Source organism: Diachasma alloeum, unplaced genomic scaffold (assembly GCF_001412515.2).
Source record: "Diachasma alloeum isolate Michigan unplaced genomic scaffold, Dall2.0 Dall_scaffold_00277, whole genome shotgun sequence".
NCBI lineage: Eukaryota > Metazoa > Arthropoda > Insecta > Hymenoptera > Braconidae > Diachasma > Diachasma alloeum.
The window spans coordinates 168,746-180,597 of NW_021680416.1; the positions used below are offsets into that span (position 1 = coordinate 168,746).

At 34.5% G+C, this 11,852-nt stretch overlaps 2 protein-coding genes across 2 annotated transcripts; one reads left to right on the forward strand and one right to left on the reverse strand.

The window, feature by feature from the left end:
- Positions 1-269: 269 nt before the first annotated feature.
- On the reverse strand, positions 270-5,094 carry LOC107038065 (speckle-type POZ protein A). The gene is made up of 3 exons (XM_015256943.1): positions 5,010-5,094; positions 3,754-4,430; positions 270-2,176 (listed from the first exon to the last, which is right to left on the reverse strand). The coding sequence occupies exons 2-3, from the start codon at positions 4,420-4,422 to the stop codon at positions 1,811-1,813; spliced, it is 1,035 nt and encodes a 344-aa protein (XP_015112429.1). The 5' UTR covers positions 4,423-4,430; positions 5,010-5,094; the 3' UTR covers positions 270-1,810.
- Positions 5,095-5,202: 108 nt separating this feature from the next.
- Positions 5,203-8,604, forward strand: LOC107038053 (protein roadkill). The gene is made up of 2 exons (XM_015256925.1): positions 5,203-5,450; positions 7,312-8,604. The coding sequence occupies exon 2, from the start codon at positions 7,365-7,367 to the stop codon at positions 8,331-8,333; it is 969 nt and encodes a 322-aa protein (XP_015112411.1). The 5' UTR covers positions 5,203-5,450; positions 7,312-7,364; the 3' UTR covers positions 8,334-8,604.
- Positions 8,605-11,852: the final 3,248 nt, after the last annotated feature.

Sequence of the window (11,852 nt, forward strand, 5' to 3'; positions counted from 1 at the left end):
CGGCTCAATTTCCATAAATATCTTCACATCTAAGGGACGTGAGAGAATTTACGTAAAAACCTTTTGCGTAGAGAGAATTAAAAGTTGCAAAATAGTATTTTCATCACGCTGTGACGTTAGTAATATATTTCTAACGCAAAATCAACGGCTTCACATCAGCATGAACAGTAAATCACATAAGAAATACTAGTGAACGAATCTGAGATTGAAGTGGTTGAAAGTAACAAGTCATTTTCGTAGTTTTCTGAATAATATAGGCTATCGTGATATTTATTGAATTCATAAAATCAATGAACAATTACCATCAACATTGAAAGGGACTTATTACGATTTCCCACTTATCTACTGAACTAGTATAACACGTAGGAGACTAATACGATAATTTCCTAAAATCTAATAATTTTCCAAAAAATAAAGTTACAGGCAAAGACAATGCATCTTAAAAACAACTGTAGATCATAATACTGATTGACGTGAAGATGTAATTATCAGAACTGTCATGAAATAATTGCTTATTAGAAAGCAATAAATAACGTCGAAATATCTGTTAAAGTAATCTCCCAGAAAATAATTTCTCAAGTCTTGAAGTCTTTCTTTAGGTTCTCAGTCTCTGATTAATGATTTAATCACTCAATCAATTGAACTGATTATTTTAATAATTTCAAGTCTTTATTCTTCAATCACGAAGTAATATTCTCAGCCCAAAAGTCTTTCTTTCACATTATCAACATCTAATTAATGATGCGAAAACATTAAACGATTGAATTAATTTGTTTTAATCGTTTAAATTGATTAATTTTAATAATGTCGTAATCAAGTAATTTATGATTAAAGTATTTTTTGGAACTTATGAACTTCAAAGCGATAATCAGGTATCATTAACTACTGGAATTAATCCCTTTTGATAATTGAAATCTCCTGTTAATTTATAACAGTAATCCCCTCATCATCAAAGTTCTTTCTCTAATTTAACAATCTCTAATAAATTATCAAAAACAATCAATTGCGTGAATTAGCTGATTTGGATATTCGAAATTTTTGACTTCATGATGGAAAAAAATATTCTTTTTGTAATCAAACATCTTTCTCCAACTTTTTTTCATTTATCCTAAACCTTTCATTAATCACAAAAATCCTCAATCACGTAAATTAATGATTTTAATCATTTAAATTCTTCACTTTTCAGAATGAATTAATTCATTTTGATTGTTGGACTTCCTTGGTTTTCATTACTGAGTAATCTCCTCATCAGTATAGTCTTTTGTCCAACTTATTATCATTAATTAATTATCAAAAACAATCAATGGATTGAATTAATTAATTCCAGTAGTTGATTTTTCTAACTTCTTGGTGAAAAAAATATTCTCTTTATAATCGAAGTCCTTTCTTCAACTCACGGACCTTTCATTAATCACAAAAAATCCTGAATCAAATGAATAAATGATTTTAATCATTTAAATTCTTCACTCTTCAATGATGAAGTAATTTTCTCATCACCAAAGTCGTTTCTCCAGCTTATCAATCTCTAATTAATCATGAAAAACAATCGACTGAATTAATTAATTTCAATAGTTGATTTTTCTAACTTCTTAATGAAAAAAATATTCTCTTTATAATCGAACTCCTTTTTCCAACTCGTGAACTTGTCATTAATCACAAAAAATCTTGAATTAAGTGAATTAATTCATTTTGATGATCCAAATGCTCACCCCCTTTTGAACCCAAAGTAATCTCCTCACCATAAAAAACCTCCTCCACCATATCACCCTCTAATTACCCTCAAAATTAGTCAATAAATTGAACCCAGCCGTCAATTCTTAATCATATTCGTCGCCATCTCACGAACCAGATAAGAAACCAAAGCCGGTCTGCTCTCCTCCATCTCCTTATACTCTCCCGTATTCACAATCTCCGGCAGATTCCCATTTATAAACCTCGCCACATGCCTTTTGACATTCGCAGAGTTGTAGCTCTCAGCGAGGATCAAAGTAGCCACTGCATTGGAGACAGTGACCTGCTCACAGAGAACCCTCTCGCAAAGAGCGGTCAAGCCATCGAGAGAGTACCTATCCGCAGCGACCAAGAGATCCCTCACGATGTCTTCGAAATTGTCGATTCTGTCGGTGTAGATGAACTGCAGCATCTTCCTCACGACTTCCGGCCTGATTTCCTCGATCTTAACGTTGTATGAACATAAGTCAAATTTCGAAGATTAAAATCTGAAATGGACTCTAAACGGAAGTTTACGCACGGCAAAATTCTACAGACCAGCCTAACGAATTCGATAGAAAATTCTATGGATTTTTATTGAACTTTCTAGGAGAGAGTGGGGCAAAAGGGAACAGTCCAAAAATGACTGTCTGACGCAATTCAAGCAAAAAACATTTTTTTTGTTAAATATTTTTGACTAACTTTTTTATTAACTTTTTTTATTGTTGGCACTATTGACGAGAATAATAATTTTCTACCCGTCTTATAATTCAATTGATGATAATTCCATTGAGTACACGGACGAAAAAAATTGATAGAAAAACCTATCGAATTCGTTAGAAAATTCTAGTGAATTTCTATTGAACTGTTCTATTAGTTTTTGGCCGATTCTACTGAAATGTTCAATAGAAAATATTCACTAGGAAAAGTCAATAGAATTCAATTTTTCTATACAACTTATTTTAGTGAGATATTTTCTATAGAATTTCCTCGGCTCAAATTTTCTAAGTTTTTTCGTTTGATTTTCTTGATGAGAAGAAAATAAAAATAGAATGAAAAAAACTTAGAAAATTTGAGTCGAGCAAATTCTGTAGAAAATATATGAAAAGAATAAGTTATATAGAAAAATCGAATTCTGTTAACTTTTTCTATTAAATGTTTTCTACTGAACATGTCAATAGAATCAGCCAAAAACTAATAGAAAATTTAATAGAAATTCAATACAATTTTCTAACGAATTCGATAGGTTTTTCTATTAAATTTTTTCGTGCGTGTAGATTAGCCCGATTACACTTTTCTTTTTTCATTCGATTGAAATTCAGAGTTATTCATAAGGGGCATAATAAGGGTCATGAGGGTCAAAATAACGGTAATGGGGATCAGAAACTAAGGGTCACAAATGTCAAAATAAGGGTCTCTGTATATCTCTCTATATTACAAAACCCCGAATCGACTTCTAGTGATGAAAATTTGCTACTTGAAATTAAAACTCCAAAATTGAGAGTCATGAGAGTCAAAATAAGGGGCATAAAGGTCAGAATAAGGGTCATGAGGGTCAAAATAACGGTCATGGGGATCAGAAACTAAGGGTCACAAAGGTCAAAATAAGGGTCTCTGTATATCTCTCTATATTACAAAAACCCAAATCGACTTCTAGTGATGAAAATTTGGTACTTGAAATTAAAACCAAATCCAAAATTGAGTCATGAGGGTCAAAATAAGGGTCATAAAGGTCAGAATAAGGGTCATGAGGGTCAAAATAAGGGTGTCATGAGGGTTAAAGGATCCAAATAAGGGTCATGGGGTCAGAAACTAAGGGTCACAAGGGTCAAAATAAGGGTCTCTATCTTACATCTCATATTACAAAAGCCCAAATCGACTTCTGGTGATGAAAACTTGGGATTCGAAATTAAAACTCCACAATTAGAGGTCAGAAATGAAGGGTCACGAGGGTAAGATTAAAGGTCACAAGGGTCAGAATACGGATAATGGGAAATTTCTGTAGAATTTTCTCGTACATGGAGTTTAGTTTATTCATCGTACTTTGATCTCATTAGTCTGATTCTCCTTGAGATTGTGCTCGAACATGGCAGCGAAGACAGGACTGCGAATCTGCAGGAGAAGTTTGTGAACATGAAACTGTTTGTCCTCAACGATGACAACAGCGTCCGAGAGTTTCGACTCCTGGAAGAGCATCCACATGTGATCGCAGAGTCGAAGAGGAAAGGTGCCCGAGGCCTCGATCACTTGAGCTGAGGGACGAGTCTCTGATGAGGTGATCTGACACGATATCTTCAGAGTGTCGTTCTTCAAGTAGTTCAGAATATCGCTGGAGTCGACGAAACGTGTCAGCCTGTTGGACATGTTCTTGATGAACACCTGGTGGGAGACGGGATGGGTGATGGGAGGATGCTCTGTCGAATTTTCATCGTCAAGCTTGGCCATTGAGTACATTATGTTGACTCTGACCTCTTCTTTTGGGGTGCGAAGAAGCCTCAGCGAGAGACACACAAAGTCCTTGTCACTCTCGCATTGACCCTTTGGGTACATCTCGAAACACCACTCGTCTTTGTAATCTTTTCCTGTGAAGAATTCTGTGGAGCTGAATTTTTCACCAGTTGCTGTGTAACGATGAGTGAAATTGTCGATCGTCCAGGTGAATTTTGTACCCATGAAGTCGGAGGTTATGTGACCGTATGGTTGTTGATTCATTGTGTTTTCTGGATAAAGTAGAGGGAAATGATGATGGTGATGATGATGAAAAAATTCCTCGGAAAAACCAAGGGAATTCAGTAGAAAATTTTGTTGGATTTATATTGAAATTTCTATTGGTTTTTGGCCGATTCTAAATGTTCTATGGACTATATTCCACATAAAAAATTAATAGAATTCGATTTTCATAGTCAATTAATTCCATTGACATATTCTCTTCAGAAATTCCTCGACTCACATTTTCCAAGTTTTTTTGTTCGATCTGTTCAATGAGAAGAGAACAAAAATAAAGTGGAGAAACTATAGAATTCATGTCGAGGAATTCCGATAGAAAATGTCTGAGTAGAAAACATTATATAGAAAGATGAATCTACTCAGTTCTTATATAAAATAGGTTCTATTTGACATTGTCTATAGAAAAAAAACGCAATGAGATTGCGGAATTCTTCAACTGAATCGGCCAAAAACTGATAGAATTTTCAAGAGAACTTCAGTAGATTATTGGATTCGTAACGTTTTTCTATGAATTTTTGTTCGTGCATATGAAGACATTCGAAAGGATGTACATGGGAATGAATTATTCTCACCCTTTTTTATAATTTATTCTTTATATCCTGGAAATGTTCAACTGTCCCTGAATTTTTGGCTGTTGGCTGTTGTGTTTTTTTTTAGAATATTCTGTCAACTGTAAACATCTGTCTGCACATGTGCACAAACATGTATTTCCCTCTTTATCGATGGAAGCTATAGGGCGCGTTTCGCAATCGACGTAGTAGCAGTAGCACTACTGCAACCCTATCTAATTTTGCTTTACTGCAGCTACGGTAGTTGATTCCGAAACGCACCCAAAAATTCAAGAGAGTTTGTATTTTATCGATACAATGATTTCTGAGGCGTGAGCGAGGAAAGCCTAACAAAGACCCCAGTTGGCGTTAGTACAGCACGATTTACACAGATTTATACGACTAATTACAGCTGATACAGTCCATATCAACCCATTCTTGTTGTAGAACACAATTAAAAGAAAGGTAAAGAATTATTCAATCCATTTCTAGCGCATATAATTAAAAATATCAGTTGCAAACTTACATTCGCTAGATAAATTTTTTTTGGCGTAATGACGAAATAGTATATTTCAGCACGTGTGGGGCAATTTCGTCTTTAACGTGTGTGGGGTTGACAGCATGAGCCGAAGGCGAGTGATGTAACCACACACGTTAAGGACGAAATTTCCCAACAAGTACTGAACAAAATTTTATGTCACGAAGCCTGAAACCGGCTGAATTAGACACGAGACACGAAGCGTCGAGTGTGTAATCCAGCCGGTTTCAGGCATGAGTGGCATAATATAATTTTTGCCACTACTAGGCCCGATAAACCGCGATTTTAACCTCGGTTCACTCGGTTAAAACTGGGAAACGAGGTTAAAATCGCGGTTTTCGGGCCTAATGACAAAAAATATTGTTCGACGGCCGTGGGAACTTTTCTACCTCATACGATTAGGGGAGGATGGGGTAAAGACACTTTAGACTTCTTTAAAATTATTCATAACTCAGAAACAAATTGACCAATTGAGCTCAATTTAGGCTCATCACAAAGGGAAAGAATTGTTCTTTGTAATTGAAAAAAAAATTATTAAATTTGATCAACATTTCAACCCTTCATTAACATTTAAAAAAAAATCAAAAGTGTCCGTTTTACCCCAACTTCCCCTGCAGAACTCGCCGAGTGAGGCACAATGAACACTTGTGCCTTTTTCTCAAACGTTAATGACTCATTGAATTTTTAATGAAATGGAATCATTTTCTCCTTAATGGATAGTACAATCCTTTCCCTTCGTAGTGATCCCAGATTGAGATCAATTGATAAAATTATTCTAACTCTATCAATTGAGAGAATTATGAACATTAGCCCTTAAGGATGTTTAACCATTGTCAGTAAATGGTTTTTTTTTTCATGGTCAAGGAAAATTCTGTAATTTTTTGGCTGACAGCCGAACATATAAAACTCACTTTTCGAACGTTAAAAAAAAATTTATCGCAACAGTCTCGGCAGAAATGAATAAACTAATTTTTCCTTACACGGGCTCTATGGAATTTATGTTCAAATTGATAATTCACTTACTAGAAGACTCTAAAAATAGAAAAAAAATAGAAGGTAATGTGTAAAATCGTACTGAATCCAATGGCCAGGGAAAAATCTGGGGTGCTCTGGCAAAAAGAGGAAATATTTGAATGATTCTATCCCATACAAGCGCACGTTAGCACATGCAGTTGGTGCATTTTGGCTATTTCATTTCTAAATAATGAACATGGGTTGGTGGATTGAAATTTGTATCAAAGTGAAGGGAAAATCTTCATCTCTGAGATTAAAAAAAAAACATTTTTTTTTAATCGAACGTAGTTGGTCGCACAGTGAGAGAATCCCTGCCCCCTGTATTTTCAATTTCGAGAAAAAAAAAAGTTGAACAAAAAAAATTTATCCCACGTTCACAGATAATTTTGAACTTTCAATGAATAGGAAATGGGGGTATGCAAGCGAAATAGTTGTCAGATAATCTAAGAACTCGATTTGAAAAAGTGCAAAATTATGAAATTTGAAGTTAAACTTGGGGATTTTCACCGAGTCGAGTTTTCAGAAGATTTTAATAATTCATTGTTGTATGTCTGGACCGGAAAAGATGTTGAAGCGTTCTATATATTTGAAAGTAGGAATACACATTTTTATAGGTTTTTCAATCACGAAGTTTTTGTGTGAAACGAAAAAATAGAAAATCGGCGGGGATTCCCCCATTATGCGACCACTTAAGGCATAAAAAATAAAAGAACGAAAGGTAAAAAATGATTAAATCCATATTATGATGAGAAAAAAAACATTCATTGTCGACAGGATCCAGAAAAAAGGATAACTGTACTGATTGTGAGAACGCGGAGAGCAGCAAGATGGCGACACAGAAAGAGAAAGATCTTGAGCAGAAGAAAACTTGGCAGATTGACTGTAAAAAGCTTAAATGGTCTTATGAATTGATCGTGGAGAACTACAGGAAGAATCTTCAGAATGAAGAACGGACCTTTAGTATAACATCGCCAATTGTCCAATTGCCAGTTTATCCCATGATGTTTATTAGTACGTCTAAATTTGTTCACAAATCAGAGGAGCCGTCGGGAGCAACGCAAGTTGGCATAATGCTTACCGGTGATGACATACCACTGGGAATCGGTGTGGAAATGTACATTCACGACTCAACGAACCAGAAAAGAGTTATTTCTAAAGGAACTATTGCCAAATTCCTCGAAAAAGAACTGATTGCAGAAGATCTGAATACGTTGAACCTCCTGATGTCTTTCACTGAACTCCAGAAAGAGTATAATCTTCGGAAAGGACCTCTGACATTCCATTATGACTTCACAATATTCAGCGAATTTACCATCAAGAAACGTAAGCCTAACGTGCCAGCCCTACCCGACCCTGACTCTGGCCTCGTGAACGTATTCAAAGCTCTTTTCAATGATGAAAAGTTTTCCGATGTCACATTGATAGTTGGAGAGACAAAATTCTACGCCCACAAACTGATTTTGTCTGTTCGAAGTTCTGTCTTTGCTGCAATGTTCACCGACAAAACGAAGAGTACTGTCGAGATAACAGACTTTTCTGATCGCGTGATTAAAGCTCTGTTGCGTTACATCTACAGCGATGAAGTTGAGCCTGCCTGGTACACAAATGAGGAATTCGTTCACGCTGCTTACAAGTACGATTTGAAAAATCTCCTCAAGCCCTTGTGTAGACGAGTCCTTTGCGAAAATCTCAACTCAAAAAATGCTCCCGCGAGGCTGATGATTGCTGATGAATTTAACGTTGAAGAAGTTAAACAACGTATTGTGAAATTCATGTTTGGCTCTGTCGAACTTTGATCCTCCCTGACTACAAAACTAAAGGATTGAAGTGTTCAAATATTTTGTTATTCAAAACAAGAATTTTTTCGGCTCAAATTTTCCAAGTTTTCTTGTTTGATTTTCTTGATAAAAAGAAATGAAAACCAGAATGAAAAAAAAATAGAAAATTTGAGCCGAGGAAATTCTATAAAAGATATCTCACTAGAATAAGGTGTATAGAAAAATCCAATTCTATTCATTTTTTTAATAGATTTTTTTCTACTCAACATTCCAATAGAAATCCAATAGAATTATCTGGCGAATTGGATAGTTTTTTTAACAAAATTTTTCCGTGCGTGTTGTCATTTTCTTCTATCACACACTGAAAAACGTAGTGAATTGGCTTTCAAGAACATTCTAATGAACTTGCACGGGAGATTGTATGTTTATGGCCGATTCTATAGGAAAATCCCGTAGTTTTAATCCGCATTTTTGCAATAGATAATATCCAACAGAATTTATTTTACAGAAATAATATCCCAATAGGATAAGTTACATAGAAAAATTGAACCCTATGGACTTTTTTTATAGAATATTTCTCAGTAATAATAGAAAGTTTATTAGAAATCCAACAGAATTTTCGAGCCAATTCGCTGGGTTTTTCTATATGATTTTTTTTCGTACGTCTTACACCTCAAAGTTATGAACGTGCATTCTGACTTTGTAATTACTGATACCAATCTCTCGATGGAACTTGTTGGTTGATCAAATCACATCACCAACAGAAACTCCTCATTATTTCCAAGTCATAAAAGTCTGTTTTTTATACAATTTCATACATTAGGCATGTGTCAAGCAAATCGTACTTATTATTGAATGCACCCATATGAAAACTTTACTACGATTTTGAGAGAGTCTTGTTCTACCAGTTGATTACCAATGTTAATAAAAAAATAATGTTTCTTTGTACTGTAAGAGCATCTTTATTTTATTTTTTGCACTGTTAGACCTGTCCTTATTTCCTGAACATACTGATCATATAAGTCGGAAACTATCCCTTCGAGACCTATCTGATACATTACAGTAATAAAAATTGAGTATTCACCAGTTGAACAATTGAACAATCTCAAGGAGTTGAATTTCTGTTAAAACCCCTTCATAAAAATACAACTCACAATCTCATTCATTGGATTCTCCTTCGAGTCATAATCTAATATATTAGCGAATACAGAACTGCGAGTCCTCAGAATGAATTCGCGAGTGATCAAATGTCCGAGGTCTAGCTTCCAGTCCTGGAACTCTATCCACAGGTGGTCGCAGAGTCTGAAAGGAAGAGTGACATCTTCCTCTGATAATAAAACACTAAAAACTTTGGGTTTCGATTACATAAATGGGAAACTGCCTTCAAAACCTATCGTAAATACTACACTAATAAAATATTCAATGTTCACCAGTTGAATAAGTAAACATGAATAACTATGAGAAACAATCTCCATTAGAAAAATAAACCTCCCCCTAATTATGAGTCACCTGCAAAGATACAGCCGCCTGCAATTTTTATTCTTCACCTCAATCCAATTCTTATAATCATTAACAATATATCGTATCTAGGAAGTCAATTCCTTATAATTTATCTTATGTTTTAATAATTTATTCGCTACAATTGAGTTAATTGGGAACAACGCGTCACGTATGTAATTTGTATAATTCTGTAAATCTCTCCATAACCCACATAGTTACATTAATAAACAAAACAAAATAATATTCGACTCCAACAAGAACCTTTTCCCAATGGACAAATCTGTAGTGTTGCAGTTCATCAGAATATAATGATCATAATCATCAACAATATATCGTACAAGGAAGTCAATTCCTTGTATTTATCTAATGTTTTAATAATCTATTTGTTACAATTGAGCATGATATTTAATTGGGAACAATGCGTCGTGTATATATTTTCTACAATTTTGTAAATCTACTCGAGGAAGACAATATTCTCCATAACTCACAAAGATGCAAGGAAAATTAATAAACAAAATAATATTCAACTCCAATAAGAACCTTTTACCGGGGGCAAATCAGTAGTAAATAAAAAAAAGAAAGGACAAGAAACTCTTACTTCTCCAGCCCGTTATGTGGTTCATGGTAATTTTAAATTTATAGTTGTTTTTGATTTTTGCATTTGAAATTACACAGTAATTTTAAATTTATGGTCGTTGTTTAACTCGGTATTTGAAATTATACAGTTTTTTCTAATTTATTGTGGTTTTTGAATTCTGCGTTTGAAATTGCACTGTAATTTTTTATTTATGGGTGTTTTTCAATTCTGCATTTGAAATTACTGTGAAACGCATAATCGGCTGGAGGTAGGTAGTAGGAGTTTGATATTCATGCAGACGGTTGGAATAATAATTCAATTAAACATCAAATGAGTCCATTTCTAAGAGGTAGTGATGCCGCGAGAGACTTCACGAGACAATTCTTCGGAGGGATTGTCTCGATCTAGGTCTGCGCACGAGACTCGAACGAGACTTCACTTGCCTTCACTTTGGAGGGATTGTCTCAAAAGGGTCACAGTCTCAAACGAGGCGGTATTGGCTCTTCTTATGATGACTTACAGTCAATTTATCTCATCTCGATTTCGAGTTTTTCGCGTTTTTCATGTGTAAAAGACCGAGACCAGATGACCGAGATTGAAACCGAAGCTTTACATTGCAAAACTACGAGAAACTTGAGACCGAAATGAGATAAATTGACTGTGAGTCATCACGAGAAGAGCCTCTTGAGACTGTGACGAGGTCAAAAATTTCCGTGCTCACTAAGGCCGAGACGATCCCTTCAAAGTGAAGTCTCGTTTGCGTCTCGTGCACAGCCCTATCTCGTTCTCAGTGAATACGGATTTTTTTTTATCTCATGGGATTACGCGAAGCGAGTGTAAAATTTCACTTTACGTACTAGTGATGGAAAGGTACTTTCTGTCGAAATAGTATATTACGACACAAATGAAAAAAGTAGTCGTTGACGAGGCCGAGCCGACGACGAATTCTGTAATCACACTCGTCAAAAAGTACATTTTTCCATACGTATCGTACAATATTTACACGTACGAAAAAATTTAATAGAAAAACCTATCGAATTCGTTAGAAAATTCTATTTTATTTCTATTAAACGTTCTATTAGTTTTTGGCTGATTCTATTCACATGTTCAATAGAAAACATTCAATAGAAAAAGTTAACAGAATTCGATTTTTCTATATAATCTATTCATTTCATATATTTTCTATAGAATTTGCTCGACTCAAATTTTTTTCATTCTATTTTTATTCTCTTCTCATCAAGAAAATCAAACGAAAAAACAGAAAATTTGAGCCGAGGAAATTCGATAGAAAATATCTCAACAGAATAAGTTATATAGAAAAATTGAATTCTATTGACTTTTTCTACTGAATATTTTCTATTGAACATTTCAATAGAATCGACCAAAAACTAATAGAACAGTTCAATAGAAATTCAATAGAATTTTCTAACGAATTCGATAGGTTTTTCTATTATATTTTT

Excerpts from the sequence above, each read along its gene's own strand:
- LOC107038065 (XM_015256943.1), bottom strand. The coding sequence starts at position 4,422 with ATGAATCAACAACCATACGGTCACATAACCTCCGACTTCATGGGTACA. Across the intron at positions 2,177-3,753 it reads ATCAGACTAATGAGATCAAA|ATCGAGGAAATCAGGCCGGA; the intron begins GTACGATGAATA and ends TACAACGTTAAG.
- LOC107038053 (XM_015256925.1), top strand. The coding sequence starts at position 7,365 with ATGGCGACACAGAAAGAGAAAGATCTTGAGCAGAAGAAAACTTGGCAG.